At 40.0% G+C, this 16,687-nt stretch overlaps 6 protein-coding genes across 6 annotated transcripts; 3 read left to right on the top strand and 3 right to left on the bottom strand.

The window, feature by feature from the left end:
• Positions 1-426: 426 nt before the first annotated feature.
• Positions 427-1,933, top strand: BDF20DRAFT_824333 (uncharacterized protein; the record flags this gene model as incomplete). Its single annotated transcript, XM_053077880.1, has 4 exons — positions 427-1,046; positions 1,281-1,432; positions 1,571-1,626; positions 1,730-1,933. The coding sequence occupies 4 exons, from the start codon at positions 427-429 to the stop codon at positions 1,931-1,933; spliced, it is 1,032 nt and encodes a 343-aa protein (XP_052934300.1).
• Positions 1,934-2,064: 131 nt separating this feature from the next.
• Positions 2,065-3,158, top strand: BDF20DRAFT_663544 (uncharacterized protein). Its single transcript, XM_053075977.1, has 4 exons — positions 2,065-2,100; positions 2,192-2,196; positions 2,261-2,939; positions 3,055-3,158. The coding sequence occupies exon 3, from the start codon at positions 2,276-2,278 to the stop codon at positions 2,681-2,683; it is 408 nt and encodes a 135-aa protein (XP_052934299.1). The 5' UTR covers positions 2,065-2,100; positions 2,192-2,196; positions 2,261-2,275; the 3' UTR covers positions 2,684-2,939; positions 3,055-3,158.
• Positions 3,159-4,093: 935 nt separating this feature from the next.
• On the bottom strand, positions 4,094-4,672 carry BDF20DRAFT_823954 (40S ribosomal protein S9; the record flags this gene model as incomplete). Its single annotated transcript, XM_053077846.1, has 1 exon — positions 4,094-4,672. The coding sequence occupies one exon, from the start codon at positions 4,670-4,672 to the stop codon at positions 4,094-4,096; it is 579 nt and encodes a 192-aa protein (XP_052934298.1).
• Positions 4,673-5,197: 525 nt separating this feature from the next.
• Positions 5,198-6,029, top strand: BDF20DRAFT_883360 (60S ribosomal protein L21-A; the record flags this gene model as incomplete). Its single annotated transcript, XM_053081794.1, has 4 exons — positions 5,198-5,232; positions 5,375-5,531; positions 5,636-5,829; positions 5,917-6,029. Exons 1-4 carry the CDS (start codon positions 5,214-5,216, stop codon positions 6,027-6,029), a joined length of 483 nt encoding a protein of 160 aa, XP_052934297.1. The 5' UTR covers positions 5,198-5,213.
• A 637-nt stretch (positions 6,030-6,666) lies between these two features.
• On the bottom strand, positions 6,667-9,358 carry BDF20DRAFT_960974 (armadillo-type protein). The gene is made up of 3 exons (XM_053084941.1): positions 8,920-9,358; positions 8,128-8,832; positions 6,667-8,054 (listed from the first exon to the last, which is right to left on the bottom strand). Exons 1-3 carry the CDS (start codon positions 9,337-9,339, stop codon positions 6,957-6,959), a joined length of 2,223 nt encoding a protein of 740 aa, XP_052934296.1. The 5' UTR covers positions 9,340-9,358; the 3' UTR covers positions 6,667-6,956.
• A 311-nt stretch (positions 9,359-9,669) lies between these two features.
• BDF20DRAFT_837561 (transcription factor/nuclear export subunit protein 2-domain-containing protein) lies at positions 9,670-14,854 on the bottom strand (the record flags this gene model as incomplete). The annotated part of the gene is made up of 5 exons (XM_053079066.1): positions 9,670-13,566; positions 13,646-13,738; positions 13,806-14,193; positions 14,267-14,394; positions 14,468-14,854. 5 exons carry the CDS (start codon positions 14,852-14,854, stop codon positions 9,670-9,672), a joined length of 4,893 nt encoding a protein of 1,630 aa, XP_052934295.1.
• Between the last annotated feature and the right edge of the window lie 1,833 nt (positions 14,855-16,687).

The following is a 16,687-nucleotide window of genomic DNA, read 5'->3' as shown; positions in this document are numbered from 1 at the left end:
TGAAAAGGTAAGTTACGCGAAGAAGCAAACATTCGGCAACAGTTTTTTCAGTCTCGAGCAAAGTAGTCATCGGCCGAGTCATGGCTTTTTCTTTTTTCTCTTTAGATGTCAGATAACGAAAATAATGGTGATAGAACCAAAAGACCTCGTCTTGAGGACGACGAAGCTTCTGATACAGATATTGACAGAACAAATCACGAAGATCGTCATGCGAAACGTTTGGCCGTTACCGATCCAGAGACAAAAGCCCCTCACTTTGTACCTTTAGAAGATCAAAAAGATGAAGCCTCCTCTTCTCGTATTAGAAAGAAATGGGAAGAATATGAATCAGAAGATGAGATTGAGGAAAAGTTAAGAAACCGTGAGGAAGAACTGTCAGACAGTACAGCGATAAAACAAGAGCAACAAGGAAACGACGCGTCAAGGATGACCCTCAAGACGGAAGAGGACGAACAACAACATCAACAACAACAACAGCACCAACGCTCTCCTTCCCAGGAGGGAGCCGGTACCACCACTGAGAAAACAATCGCCTTGCGCTCTTTGGTGGGCACAAAAGATGCCGGTGTCATCATTGGACGTGCTGGAAAAAATGTGAGTGATATACGTGAGCAATCTTCAGCCCGTGTCACCATTTCTGAGATTGTACAAGGCGCTTATGAAAGAATCTTGACGGTATCCGGGCCTGTCCATGCAGTGGCCAAAGCCTATTCTTTGGTCGGTGAGAAAATATTAGCGGAGCATACACAGCAACTACAGCAACAACACGATGAAAATGATAGTCGAAGCAACAACAATATGAAACATGACCCCAATTCAGTGCTTATCAAGCTCCTTGTCCCTGATAGCAAAATGGGCGTTGTGATTGGTAAAAGTGGAGTCGTTATCAAATCTATACAGGAAATGAGTCATACCCGTTTGAATGCATCGGAAGAGCCATTGCCCATGTCGACAGAGCGTACGATATCTGTTCAAGGCACACCAGAAGCTATCCAGCTGGCGATCCAACGTATAGCACAAATTTTGTTAGAACACAATGACCGAGCGTCGTCGAGTGTCATACTTTATAAACCTATTCCCTTACAACATCCCGTTCCTTCTGCGGGAGGAGGAGCGCGCAATTATAGTCAGCATTCATACAATAATAATATGATGCACACCGGTTACCCAACGTTAAGGGGAGGAGGACACCTACATCAGCAGCAACAACAACAGCAACATCAACAACAGCAACATCAACAACAACAACTACAACAACAACAACAACAACACCGTAATAGCTCGGGCCATAATGGTCAACATCAGCATGCTACCAATAACAACAGCCACGCTGCTGCCGCCGCCGCCGCTGCCGCCGCCGCTGCTGCTGCTGCTATGGGCTATGGTGCTATGATGCCAACGATGACAGGTATGCCAATGAATGGAGCAGCAGGTCAGTTTTATTATGGAGGAGGCACGGGAGGAGGCACTCACGGAGGCTACGGTGCGATGCCCGGATTTAGGCATAACGAATATCCCGCCATGGGTATGATGGGTATGGCTGGCATGGCAGGTATGTCGGGTATGCCAGGTACCGGTCAGCAGCAATCATCCCAGGCACAACAAATATATATCCCTAATGAAATGGTACGTGTGTCGTTCTTCTACTTCTTCTTCTTCTTCTTCTTCCTGTAGCTCAGATTAGAGTAACTTTTATTTATTCTTCTTTTTCTGTTCATCCCAATGTTAGGTGGGTTGCATCATCGGTAAAGGTGGAAGTAAAATCAACGAAATCAGGCAGTTAAGTGGCAGCCATATCAAAATTGACGATCCTCAAGGTGATTCAAAAGAAAGATTAGTAACAATAACAGGTAGTCAAGAAAGCAACCAAATGGCTCTGTACCTTTTATATTCACGATTAGAATCAGAAAAAGCAAGGTTAGGCATGCGCTAATAGCCGGCTAGAAAATAGATTACCCCTTTTCTATTATACATAGTACATAAATGACAGAAATCTGGTTTTTTTTTGGGTTTTTTTTGATTGGTCCCTTTCTCTAATTTTTTCCTTGCCCCCTTTTTTTCTACCCCACACGGTGCAATATCTTTTGCTTTTTCGCTCTCGTAAGTTAAAAAGGAATGAGGATATGCCTACCATTGTTATTCATAACGATAGTACTTGTTGCTCAATCGCTTGCCTATCCGAGTGCTCCAGGAACAGTAAGTTGACTCCATACACTCATTAAAGTCCATTCCAGTTAAACATGGCAATACTGTCAAATAGTGCAATGTTGATAAAATGGCCATTGTCGGGCATGGTCCTTCTCAATCAACCTGTGAAGACTGCTATGGTGTTCAGATCACTCCCTTGTCCGATAGGACAGCTGCACCAGCCGTTCATATTCAAATAACCGGTCGGTATGCTTATCAAGGCGTGTTATTTCTCGTCAGAAACATGGCCACCCATAAAGTAGTAGGCGAGTTTTTCAACTTTGATGAAAACTTATTCACATCCGTTGCTTGCGATGATGATGAAGAGCCCGACTTCAACGAAATCGACATCGACAAATATACAGTATTAGGACATATTGATCCAAAGTTGAAGGAATGGCCGGTCCACTTGGACTGGATGATGACGACGGATGCACTCAACAACTCAGTCACCGAATTGGAGTTACAAGGCATGGTAGTGGTAAGACATCTTTAACGTGTGTTGACTCCAGAAGACAAAGAAGAAAAAGCCTCCGTTCTGAGCGCGGGCTATTTTGTTTTTAGTTGGATTACGACAATTTTCATATACTTCCACAAACCAGATTCAAAATTAAGCAGAAAATTATCAAGTCCACCACTACAACTGCAATGCCTGGGAAACCAAGCATAGAACCCACACGTGCAACGAATGGAACAAACAGAACCGATCCTAAGACGAGCAACGAGCCTACACAAACAATTTTCGAGACAGAGTATGACCCGGGAACGATCGTTCCTCAAGAGACAAACACCTTATTTGTGTGGGTTTTATCTTTTTTCTTATGCATTTATATGATGTTATCCATTTGTTATCGTCTTTTTGAAAAGCAAAGAAGAGCCACCAAACATCAACTGCATAGGACACAGTCGAATACAGCTGCTAGCGCTCGCCGGCAAACAGATGATGATGATGATATACCACTCGTTAGCGTCTCTTGATAAGCTCTACGTGGACAACGGAAGACATGTTACAACCGTCCCCGTGGGCATTCAACCACATTATCCACGTTTCTAGTGGTGAAATCAACCTCTTTAGGACTACGATAACCCTTCAAGATATATAATGATTGCACCCACACTTGTACATAGTTTTAAGGGCCTTATGTATACATATTTGAACCCACATCGCCTTGGTTCAAGGAACAAGTTCTGCCCCAAGAGTACAGAGATGTTGGTCTTTAAAATTTTTTTTTTCTTTTTCTCTTTGACTTTTCGAGCCCTCTCCAACATAAGAGGAGGTGCTATTCAACGGATTCTCGAATAAACCGAGCTCACTCTGGGCAAGTGAAAAAATGATGACTCAAGACATGGTCTGTTTCAATGACAGGAAATGTAAGGCAATGAAGGTTTAACACAACAACTCAAAAAACACACAGAATCATTCATGCTCAAATGACAAAGCACGCAACTAACACAGTCCAATTCGCAGACTATCAAACTTCAGGATCAAAGAAGCAAGCTTGTAAACAAAAATCAAGGATCAGCAAAAAAACAATCTTGAATCAGATCAGAATCTCTGAATTAAAACAAGATCATCTGCAAACTTCATCGATGGACACAACGAATCAGTTATACCTTGAGTTTGTAAAAATCAAACTTACTTACATTTTCATTTATCCCCAGTTTTCGACAATCTTTGAAAAGGAATATGATACTGCGATATCCACTATGAGTAAACATAATGGCTAACAACAGGTGCTTTGCAAAATTGAGATGAATGATATTAAAAAAAAAGACCACATGGGACCCCTTTTTCAATATTAAACATCAATAATATGTAATCAAATTTATTTTGCAAAGGTTCATATTACTTCTTTGAGAAGGAACGACAACGATTGGCATCACGGTAAACGAACCAGCGGATCGCTTATTCTTCATCATCTTCAGCAGCTTCATCATCACCACCAGCAGAAGCAGCTCTCTTTCTCTTGACACGACCGGCGCGGCCACCACCATAAGGAGAAGTCAAAGCGAAATCGATGTGCTTTTGAGAGTCCAAACGAACGATGAAAGAGGGAACGTTGACAATTTGCTTACCAACACGAATGTGACGTTGGCGGATCAAGACACGGGCATGGTGAATGGACTTGGCAAGACCCAACTTGAAAACTTGGGTTTGGAGACGACGTTCCAAGAAATCTTCAATCTTCAAAGCCAAGACATAATCGAGCTTCATACGGGATTCGTCAAGGACACCAATACGAACAAGACGACGAATCAAGGCGTTACCTTCGAAAAGACGACGAGGATCCTTTTCATCGAGCTTCAAGAGTTCACGAGCAGCACGACGAATCTTGGAAAGAGTAAGACCAACTCTCCAGATTTCCTTCTTGTTCTTGAGACCGAATTCACCGATCAACTTGAGTTCTTGATCGAGACGTGCGGATTCGAAGGGACGACGAGGGACAGTAGAGGTCTTACTGTAGTTTCTTTGGGTACCAGCCATATTGATGATTTCAAAAGAAAGTTAAAAGAGAAGGAACAAAATTGCTTTTCGCTCATTTTTACATCCTACTTATTTGAAAAATCCTTCGCTCGGACCCACCCAGTGTTCACCCAAGCAAAAACTGAAAAAATTTTCGGCTACGAGCGTATGATTGGCCTGGAAGGATAAGCCACAGTAGACATAGCTGGCAAAAGTGCGGGCAAGAAAAAAAGAACGCAAGAAATATCACTGCAGGTTGAAAAAATACATTGGTAAGCCTCACCTCAACCATACGCCAGCAAAGAAACAATATGACATTCTGACCATCTAAACATTTTTAACAGAACTTCCAAACATTAGACTATACTTGATTTTGTATTCCATTGCTCGCTGCACGTGTTTCATTATTACGATTTAAGATAGGCTTAGGGAACATTTTTCATCCAACTTAGCAAAATGCGCTAAGCCACTGAATTTTTTTCTCCCTCAGCTTTCGTCTATATTAACAATTTTTTTCCCTGCAGCTTCTTTTTCGGTCTCTTTTCATACCACTTCGTACAAGATGCCTCACTCGTTTGGTCGTAAGTATTGACTTGTTTTATGCAGAAACTCACCTTGCTGTTTTATACTTTGAACAAAGGACACCTTTTTTTTCGACATTTTTCATCTTCCAGCAAAGCAGTTGTTAATTTCGACATAATTGTGTTCATCTTAAACTCATAGTTCGCGCTCGTACTCGCCACATGTTCTCTCGTAACTTCAGAGAACATGGCGTCATCGCTCTCTCTACTTACTTGAAGACCTACAAGGTTGGTGATATCGTTGATATCAAGGCCAATGCTGCTGTTCAAAAGGGTATGCCCCACAAGTTCTACCACGGGTAAATATCACGACAATTTCCTATAGAAGCGACACTTATGTAGAATTGTAGATTCAAAAGCTAACTCTTATTTTTCGACCTTTTAATTAACTATTATACTTTAGTCGTACTGGTGTTATTTTCAACGTCACCAAGTCCTCTGTTGGTGTCCTTGTTCACAAGAAGGTTGGAAACCGCTATATGGAAAAGCGTGTTAACGTCCGTATTGAACACGTTAAGCACTCCAAGTGTCGTCAAGAATTCTTGGACCGTGTCAAGGCCAATGCTCAAAAGAAGAAGGAAGCTAAGGAAGCTGGTGGTAAGTTATTCACATCATGTTTCGAAAACACAAAAAAATGTTTGGGCATCTCTTCTAAATGTCCGTTATTTTTTGTTTTGTTACTAGTTTCTTTCAACCTTAAGAGAATTCCCGCTCAACCCCGTGATGCTCGTCACGTCTCCACCAAGAACAATGTTCCTCAAACCATTGCTCCTGTTGCTTATGAAACTCTCTTGTAAGAAGGAAAATTTCATTCTCAAAATAAATTGGAATTAGGATATCTGTTTTATCCTTCATAGCAAAAAAAAAAAGGGGGCAATAAACGATAGCAAATCATATATTATGAGAGCTAATCGCAAGTTGAGATATAAGCGTGTGGTAGCCTATTCTAGGAGGAAGGTAGTTTGAGTGAATAATGCATATTTGACGATGATTGAGTCGATTTGCTATTATATATTTACTCCATTCTGTCAGTAAAACATACTAACGGCTGGTGTGGGTTCTCACAGTGTGTCTAACCATTGCTTAGTTCTGGTGTGTGATTCAGGTATAAGTTGTTATTCTCGACCTGTTTTAGCTTGCGCACAAATTGATATGGCACTTGGCCATCTGTCTGATCATGCGACTCTTCGCCGTTCATATCATGTAAACATGCGTTTTTTGAGACAAAAGCAACTGCAGCAGTAATGTTGTAAGACATCGTTGGGAATTATTCTCTATGCTCTTTGCTAATGTTATAGCCATATTGAAAGTACTCTGAAGATCGAATATGAATATTCTAGAATATACGCCTTCGTAATCAGTTTCTTCAAGGTAGTAAAGCACGCTCCACAATAAAAAATGATTCCTCTTACGTTGACTTTTTAAAGAAAAGGTACGGTTAATGCCTTTTTTTTCGCATTCAAATCAAACAGTTGCAATGAACAGTGAACTTTTATTTAGCTCTAATAAAAATACAAAAAGAAAAAACTCATCCTTGAAATTGTTATTTTATCAACTACTATATTCGCTACTTTAAACCCCATCAATTGACTCGCTGAAGCCGAAGGGGATCTCCACCATAGTAATTTCTAATACTTAAATCTTTTTTCTTCCATACTATTCTCTCTACTATTTTTCTTATTATGTTGATACCATAGCTCTTATAATAACTCTGCTGTAAGAAACTACATTCTTCGTTTTCTATCAATGCTTCTTCTTCTAAGTGGACTTCTGCTTCTACTTAAACTTCTCCTTCTACTAGTGTTTCTTCTTGGACTTCTGCTTCTTCTAGGACTTCTGCTTCTGCTATAACTTCTTCTTCTACTGAAACTTCTTCTTCGAATCGGACTTCTGCTTCTACTTGAACTTCTTCTTCGGCTTCTGCTTCTGCTTTCACTAAGACTTCTTCTTCGGCTTCTGCTTCTGCTTTCACTAAGACTTCTTCTTCGACTTCTGCTTCTATTTGAACCTCTTCTTTTAATCGGACTTCTACTTCTACTTCTACTTCTACTTCTCCTTCTACTGGTACTTCTTCTACTACTTATGCTTCTCCTTCTTCCTCTTGCTCTTCCTAGGCTTCGGTTCCTCCTGGGGCTTCGGCTTCTACTTCTGCTGCTACTGCTATATGCACTACTGCTGCTATAAGCACTGCTGCTGCTATAGCTACTGCTGCTGCTTGAATCACTCTCGCTGCCGTTGCTTGTATCACTGTCACTGCCGCTGCTACTGCTGCTGCCGCTGCTGCTGTCGCTGTCACTACTATCTGTTTCCATTTTTCTCATCTGTTGAGGTGCAGTCTTCAACCATTCTCTCAGGTCTTCGGTTACCGCACCAAGGCCAATACTAGTCCAATAATTGATAGCGAACCGGGTATCTTTGGGGTTGTTCTTGGGGAACATTCCTGCCATGCTTTCTGACAAATAAGGATCTAACAACCTTTCTTTAAGAGTTTTCAGACCCAAAAATTCGTTGATCTCTTGGAATAAGATTTTGACAAAGATACGAGATGCAGAGGTAGTGTCTTCTTCTGTCAGATGTATGATGCTAAAGATTGTCCATGGTAATGCTTCGGTATTGAATAGATGAGCAAATAATTTCGCGATATTACGTAGTCTGTTCGTTTCGTATCGATGAATAGTTTCATAAACGTCGGAAAAGCATTTCTGGAAAAACTCAACCCATTGTCGGTTCATTTTACAGAGTCGTTCGGCCATCAAACCATAGTATTTGAGATACGTGCGCTCTTGGGAGCAACATTCAATAATCATATTAGGCAATTCAACCTACCAAGGATACAAAAAAAAAAAAAAATGGGTAAGTTTTCTGGTGCCACTAAACGTTTAAATTGCCTCATACCTCGTGTCCTGCTGGAAGTTCCAACTTCACCAGCTTATGAGTTGCTTCTTCAAAATTGACACTAGACATGACTGTTAAGTAAATCTTTCGACGTAGCTCAATGATATCAGCATTCGTTTTATCTATAATCTCCATTTTGTCTTCATCTTCAGACTCTTCACTTTCTTCATTGTCAGTTTCGCTTCCACTTTCTGAACCATCTGAGGATTCATCTTCATCTTCAGAACCTTCACCTAAAATTTCAGCCTTGATAGCATTATACTTTTCCTCATTTTCAGCGAATTCAGGATCGACTTTAAAGATATTAAGCTTTTCTTCCGCTTCAAGATCATCATCATCTAAACTGATATTATGTGTAATTTGATCTTCTTCTTCCACCAAGTCTAATTCTTGAACAACGGGTTCGTTGTCTTTATACTTGTCTTTGCGCACTTGAAATAGAACTTCAATCATATACTGAGTACGTTTATCAATAGCTCCCTCGTGTAATACGGTTCTAAAACGTTCAAAAATTGCGTTGTTCGCCTTTGGGCAAATCTGGGCTAAAAGCGCGCCAACTTCACGCATAAAGCCGACAGCAATTTCCACAGAGTCGTCCGTAGGTTTTTCTAATAAAAGAGCAAGAATTTGTAAAGCGAGTACTTTATCGGCGACAAGCTGATTTGTTAGGTGAGCGATGAACATGGTGGTAGCAAGACAAGAAGTCTATAAAAAGCATTGCGAAAAACGCGCGAATAGATTAGAAAAATAAATGTCAAGTCCTGAATGCCAAAAAAAAAGCAAGCAATTTACCTTATCGTTTCTTCTATAAGCTCTTCTAAACTGCAGGACTAGACGGGATAATAGTAAGGCGCCCACTGCGGGTAATTTAGTGTTGATGACGGCTGCTACCGCAGCATAGACTGGTGTGAAAGGTAAACTGGCTTGTTGCGCTTTCATCATACTTCGACAGAATAAGCCTCTGCCACGTATGAGATTTTCTCCAAACAGCTCAGGGATAATCATCTTTATATTGGAGGTGTTAACTTTGTTGATCAAGCCGTTGATTGATTTTTTTAATGCTTCCCATGTTAAACGTTGATATTCTTCACTTGTAGTATCTTTGACAGATTGCTGCATCATACGCAGACGATGCGGTGGTATATACGCACCACCGGCACGTGTTGTGATGCGAAGCTTTTCTATTTCACTCAATGCTGTTTCAGTACTCATATTTCGTAAAACAGAGGCTAAAGTGTAGAAAGACAGGACAAGGTAGAAAAATAAATTTGTTTACGAAGCCATTACCTCGGCGGGATCCCAAAAATAAAAGGGAAAAAAAAAAAAAGTACTTTAGCCCACAAAATCACAAAAACCACTTAGCGGATATACATTAAGAAGTTATTCTATTCGTGCTTTTGCAACCCAAAAGCCCCAAGTAGAAAACATCGCCAAAAAAATACCGCCACGTCATTGAAACACATATATACGATTTAACAAACTCTCGTGTTTTTATTTTACATTTTTGAGCTTTATCTATTTTTTTGATTGAACGACTTTTACTTATCGTCGACCGCGACGGTCATGTCTTTCTCTATCCCTTCGATCATCAACTCTACGGTCACCCATTCTATGATCATCGTTTCTTCGATCATCTCTTCGGTTACGATCATCTCTACGGTTGCGTTCGTCTCTTCTGTCGTCAATTCGCGTCCTATCAGCTCGGGAACGGTCAATATCCCTTCTTTTATCAGTTCGATCACGGTCACGATCTCTATCACTACTGTCCAAAGATCTTTTAACACCGCGGTTCTCCGTTGATGTACGCTGAGCTGATGAAGATGAAGAGCTCGTTCCCAATGTTCTACCACTACGTTCGTCATGACGACTATTGCTAGGGGTATTGACACTCACTTCGCTATGGCCTCGAGATGTACGACTACTAGATCTATCGTCATCGTTCGCTCTATTACTATTGCTAACTGTGGAAGTAGCTGCTGAGGGTTCATTGACTGCAGCACTAGAGGATGAGTTTGAGCCGCGTCCGCGGGGTGTAGATCCTGCTGGCTCTCTGCGACTTGCTGCTTTACGATTTGGATCTTTTGAATTAATGTCTAAGTGTGAGGATGATGATGATTCAGTTCCATTATTACGAGATGGAATCTGTATCTGAATAGAGGTATCGCGACTGTCGCGCGGGGACTCTCTTCGACTTGATGAAGTAGGTGTGCGATGATGATGTCGACTGCTGCTGCTGTTACTGTTGTCATCAGTGCGTTGATATTTCGAGGACTCTAATTCACGTGCATGCGACAAGTCCATATCACGCAACCGTTTTCTTTCGGAAGATGACGAGGACGGCAGCGCTTGCTGTGATTCCGAGCGACTAGAAGCCCTTTCTTTGGTGGCTTTGGGTGATGCGTCCGCCTTTGACGACGAAGCCGACGATGATGTATGCTTAATTTGAGAAGTGCTGCTGCTTTCGTGACGTTTGCTTTCTTCCGTGGAGGAGGGTTTATCTTGCTTTTCTGAAGCTGATGAGCTTTCTTGCTTAGGGGTAATCTTTATCTCCACGGGTCGAGCCTCTTTTATGCCCACAAATGCGTCTTTCGAAACCCATTTGGTCTTATACTTGGCTATCAATCCCAGGTAGCTTCTTGCTAAAACTTTGATATTTCCACGCTTTTCTTCTTCAGACAAGCGCTTTACAATTTTGTAAATACTATCACCGTGTATAGTTGTTGCTGGGAAACAGGGTGCAAATTGACGTAGAACCAAGAATGCATTTTTTATAATATGTGCTTCGCCAGAATTAAGAGCTTGTTCAATGGTCATACTTGTCTTATAATGCCATTTGTACAGCACACGTCGAAAATCATTATAACTGAGTAAATCTTCCTTAGCAACTGGTGTAGGTGTTGAGTTCCAGTTCTTTTGGAAGCCAATGAGATCTTCACCATGTGCTTCTTTTACGTACAATTTTTCATCAGCATGCCACTGCTGCATTTTTTGAAGCGCTTTGAAGATAAATCGTGAATAAATGGTTGTTTCATATTCGGAGAATGCCAAAAAGCAAACAGGTAAGTTGTCTGAGAACATTTTATCGAACAATGTGAGACTGGAAAAGTTGGGTACGTTGATACGATGCATTAGCATGATGAATTCGAAACAGAATGCTGCGTCAACTTCTGATTGTTGACTACGAGGTAAAATGCAATGTTCCATTATACTAGAAATCTGTTGCTGTCTCTGATTGATGTTTGGGAACCAACGCGTCTTCGAGGCCATAATGACTTTCATCATTTTCTCAACATGAGCTTTATGTGTCGGCAAATCTTCACGGAGCGTTTTTAAATTCGCTTGAGCTTGACGTTCTGCTTTGCTAACTACCGACATACGATTATTCTGGTAAAAAGTACTACGCGTATCTTGGCACTGGCGGATTATTTCTGTTTGACGCTTAATTGCTGTCTCGTAATGACTTTCGGGACAATAGATGTCATACAAGCCAAGTTGCCAGAAAATGACGAAGAATTCCGAAGAGAATATGCTTGTCAATGGAGGGTTGGATAATAAGCTCGGTATCACTTCGTTTAATGGCTGTAGGGGCTTCCAAATTGTACCTTCTTCGACCGGCTCATTGATATCCTTTCTAATAGCATAGCTTGTTTTGGGTCTGTTGAACGTCAACGCGACATGGAGAGGCAATTTATAATTGTTCACCAAATCAGTAACGCTTGGCATCAATGCATCGAATTCTTCTTTCTCAAATAATGAGGTCAACAGTTCAAAATATTGCAACTGACTCTGGCGTACACGATCTAGTTTGGAGCATCGGTCAGCTGCTGGAAGACCATATTCACTGCTAACAACTTCCTCGAGATGATATAAAAGAACGAGAATTTCAAATCCAACATTGCTTCTACAGAGTGATTCTTGCAAGCGATCTAAAACACGACGAGAGGCACGGCGGTTTTCAGGCGCAATAGGCAAGAATGCTTCTGTCTTCAGTGAATCAGAGCATCCTGCTGCTGTTATTTGATCATCCGTGCAAGCGCTTGCTAATATTTCTATGCCTCCCATTTTTGTCACGAACTCATTTAACAGTACTAAGTCAGGTACAGAATTATCACCACGCAAACGACGAGCTATATACCGTAATAAAGGTGTCGTATCGATATCTTGCTTTTTGAACAGCATTCCAGAAAAAATGGCCAAGGAACGTAACCATGTGGCAGGCATGCCATCATCTTTCTCTTTCTCTTTAACCATTCTACCCGGAAGAGTCGCGCCTGTCCATTTATCCGTTAAGACAAAGCCCAAAACGTCATAAGCAAAATCACCAAGATATCGACAAGCATCAGCCATCATAGGTGCCATATTGTCGAATTGTTGTACTTGGTCCAATATTGTGTTGAATACAATCGTGGGATTCGAGTGAGCCAGCTTGCCTAGGTCACGGCCAAAACGACGGACATCATCCTTGTTGATACGACGCATAACTGCTTTGACGGATCTTTCTGTACGTGCCTTCAATAACTTGGTTTCAACAGTTTTCTTATAAAAATCAAAATACCATTCACCGTACAGTGCGTAGCGTTCTTGGAAATTGAAACGACAAAGAACCTCCCAAACACTTGCCATAGTACCCAAGTTACCATTACTGAAAGATATAGCAGGCAGCAAAATTTCACGAAGCATAGTGGTACAATGTACACGGCTGTCAGGGAATTCGGAACTACGTGTGATAATACCATCAATGATCAAAATCAATTTCTGAACCAAATCAGTGGCAAGATAGGTTCTATAACCAGCGAGACGCATGAGAGGAAGAAAATGTTTTGTCAAGTCTTCTACTTCTTTACAATAATTGAGCTGCTCTTGCCATTCTTTATAAAAGAAGGTGTATCGTTCTTTTTTCTCTAAATTTGATGTGTCGTGTAACAAAGCATCTGTAACTAAAACTCGCTTTAACTTGATTTGGGAAGGTAGAGTTGGATTCAAGTCATCTTGAGTAGCAAGTGCTGCTTTCATTTGTGAACGTTCAGCGCATTCGGCAAAGCAATTGTACAGTTTCCTATTCTTATCTGTGACGAATATGTCGTAAGCAGGTCGTAAAATAGTTCGACAAAGGCGATAAATATCGTAAGCCAATTCAGGATATAAATCGATCAACTTGTCGTACTCTGTCAGCATCAGATGGGTGTTCTTCAAATCGCCGATTGAGATCAGAGCCCTTACAAGCTCTACAACATCATTTGCTTTGTACACTTTGGCTTCTGTTTGCGTACCGTCCTCTGCATCCTTATCAGCCGAGCGTTTAACTTTTTGAGTGGTGCCTTCTTCACCCAAAGCACCGTACATGGCTAATTTTCCACCAGAGTTTGTTGTGATTTCCTTATTCATTTTTGCGTTATATTCCTTCTTTTTATCCTCCATATCTTCACCATAAGGATATAGCTGTTTGAATAGAGCAACAATAATTAGTAAAAGAGATCAGTACTGGTTATCTTATGCATAAGCAAGTATTATACATTACGTAAGGTAATACGTCGGCCAAATTCACAAGATTGTTTTTCAATAAAATCGCAAGTGCAAGGTAAAACTCTCTTGTTGGATATATTTGTTGGTTCTAAAGACAAAAACATTCAATTAGTCTTTCTGCTTTTACTGTTTAAAAGACGTTTCATGATACTTACTTGATAATTATGAAATCTAAAACCAAACAACTGTCCCATAATAGCACTTGGACTACATGCAATCTCGCCATTTACTGTATCTGTAGGTTTCAGTTTCCTGATCCAATCTGACTCTTTCAATAATTGAATCCAAAATTTGTAATTCACAGTTAATTGTCGAATGAAGAAGTCAAGAATGATATCCAAAACACGGTTAGGATCAAGATGAAATACACCAATATGTGCGGTGATGAGGTTTAAGAATTTAGGAATTCTTTCAAAAGGGGTGGGTATAAGCTTTCCTTTGTTGTCGCGTTCATTGTCAATTGTGCCTGCAGTGAGTTCGTTCATCAAACTAGCATATCCTTCTCCAACTTCGCGAATCAAATTGTATTTGTCTTGTTTATATCTAAGGTGTCAACAGCTTATTTTAGAAGACGCGCTTTTTGTAGAATTTCGTGGCATTATCTTGGTAAACTTACAACATGGCTGTATTCAAACGAACAAGACGACGGTCAAATAATACCTTGCTAGGAACCATTTCGCAGTCTGCTAATAACTGTGTGCTCAAGTGGATCTTGCAATCATTCGTAGTAATAGCTTCATTTTCCTGCAATGATTGATACAATTGGGTTATCAGCGGAAGTTGCACATAAAAATACTTTGCTGTTAACAAAAATTACCACTAGCTGTTTTATCATGGTAATGAGTCTCCTATTATGCTCTTTGTATTCTGATACATAACTGGCATCCTTGTCGCTTTTATCTTTCAGGATTTCCAACTTGGTTTCAACTGTTTTGACAGAATTAAGGAATAGCACTTTCATATTGATATTATATTGACTGAAGTTGTTTTCCTTATCAATAATAACTGTCGTTGCATATTTTATAAAGTTGGGGAGGGATCGACGACCAAGATAGGTATCACGAACAGCTTTAGATATATTGCTTCTGAAATCACAAACTCTATTGTTAAGGTAATCAGCTGCTAAACTCTTTTGTACGTTGATCTCTTCGTCAAGGGGAACATCTTTGGGATATGCCGATTGATCTACAGTAGTTTCTGACATTAGTGTGTACAGTAAGAGGTAGAGCCGTATTATTTATCACTTGATAGTATTTAGAGGTGAATACTGCCAATCTATTCTACGTTTTTGTTCTATTTAACAATAGTAATAGTAAGAAAAGTGAAAATCTGTTATTCAACAATGGGGCGATTTTTTGGAAAAAAAAATGCGCTGAGAGGGAAAAAGTGCGGAGGTCTCCCAAGATTAAGAAATGAATAGCGACGGCTACAATATGACTTTTAGTATATGAGTAACAAGGCTCAATCTTTGAAAGTTATTTGTTGTTTATATGTTTAAGCGAAATTAATGCGTGATGTTTTTGTATACGAATTTCAATAAAGATCAGTAACAATCTATATAGGCAGTCGGAATTCGTGTACTTTCTCTTGCAACGCTGCGGTATTGTATGGCAACGCATTGCGGATGCGGCGAAGAATATGCTTCATATTGCAAATTCCATATGAAATAACAATGGTCGCGCTGAAGTATTTTCACGCAATCGCCGTAAAGAGAACGGCGCTGCAGGTTCTTCAGAACCAACAGCCTAAAGACATTTACGTGGCTTGATAAGTAGCAATTATTCTGAGCTACCCGAGCGTTCTAGGATAATACTTTTTGCTTCTTGAAAATGTACTCGAATGAGATGGGTATGCTGTGTTTTTTATACAGCATGCTCATCTCGTTTCGAGCTTTGTAGCGCCTTGTCATTCATTCTTATGGGCTGCAACAAAAGGTGAATAAGCCAAGCATAAAATACACGCAGTAAAGTAACAGCGCAAATTTCAAAGAAAAATACAGCATTACAATATCCTGAAAATGAAAATAGAAATCTACACGTACAGTAACATGAATAGCACAGGGATAGTTCATGGCCGACCAATTCCACTGTGGAAACAAAATAAATAAAATGGAAACCTTATAATAATATTCTATGCTAATAATAAGTAATGTATACATGTTTAATAGTTTTATAGTTCAAGACGGTGAGATAAGAAAATATTTCTCTTCTTTCATATACATAATTTTATTTTATTTTATTTTTATTTTTATTTTTATTTTTATTTTATTTTTACACTTTTATTCTTCTTATGCATTTATATTATTTTTTTTACTGGAGTCTACATTCTTGATTGTCTGTCTGTTGACATGAGTTTTGTTGTCATACCTTATAACGGTTCATCTGTATGCTCGTTTCTTTGTCATTGCTAAAAACCATTAAAGCAACTAACTTCATTAAGCAAAGCTTATCATTTGTAAAGACTTTCAGATTTAAATAAACCCAAAATTTTATGCTATTCCCTGGAAACCCCTACTCATTGATCTATCTGGCATTGATAAAATCAGTCCATATAAATCAGCTGTTAATACTATTCTTTGATTGATTGTCAGTTTATCCATTTATCACAATTACACCACACGAACCAACCACGCAAGGTTAAGAGTGTCGCGCGCGCGAAAAGTAACGTCCTTATAATACTCTTCGATCCCTCCTGAAAACTCTTTGTACCACGCCCTAAATCAGGCAGTATTACTCATAGCCAACATTTCCCCTCTTTCCTTAAACTCTTTTGTATAGTTGTGCTTCGACGAGAGCGGCTGCTTCACTTTTTCCAAAAACATTCCCCTCGGCCTCTAACATTACTTGTAGATAGAATCTAGCAAAAGACACAAAAAAGAGGGGGAAAAAAAAGCAAAATACAAAAAGAAAATGACACCCAACCTATGTCTTCATTATCCTCGGGTACACAAGCAATCAAATTACATCTCCAAGCTTAGGAGCTGGTGAGAATAATACGTGAAAATCAACTTGAAAAGGGACTCAAAACCACTCAGGTC

This window comes from Mycotypha africana, assembly GCF_025528875.1.
Source record: "Mycotypha africana strain NRRL 2978 chromosome Unknown BDF20scaffold_8, whole genome shotgun sequence".
NCBI classification, from domain to species: domain Eukaryota; kingdom Fungi; phylum Mucoromycota; class Mucoromycetes; order Mucorales; family Mycotyphaceae; genus Mycotypha; species Mycotypha africana.
The sequence above is the reverse complement of the archived record's forward strand: the minus strand, read 5'-3'. Positions and strand labels throughout refer to the sequence as shown.

What these genes read in the sequence shown, in the direction of transcription:
- BDF20DRAFT_663544 (XM_053075977.1), top strand. Translation starts at nt 2,276, where the DNA reads ATGGCCATTGTCGGGCATGGTCCTTCTCAATCAACCTGTGAAGACTGC.
- BDF20DRAFT_960974 (XM_053084941.1), bottom strand. Translation starts at nt 9,339, where the DNA reads ATGAGTACTGAAACAGCATTGAGTGAAATAGAAAAGCTTCGCATCACA. An exon ending in CTTATAGAAGAAACGATAAG is followed by an intron (nt 8,833 to 8,919) that starts GTAAATTGCTTG and finishes TGCTTTTTATAG; the next exon opens with ACTTCTTGTCTTGCTACCAC. An exon ending in AACTTCCAGCAGGACACGAG is followed by an intron (nt 8,055 to 8,127) that starts GTATGAGGCAAT and finishes TATCCTTGGTAG; the next exon opens with GTTGAATTGCCTAATATGAT.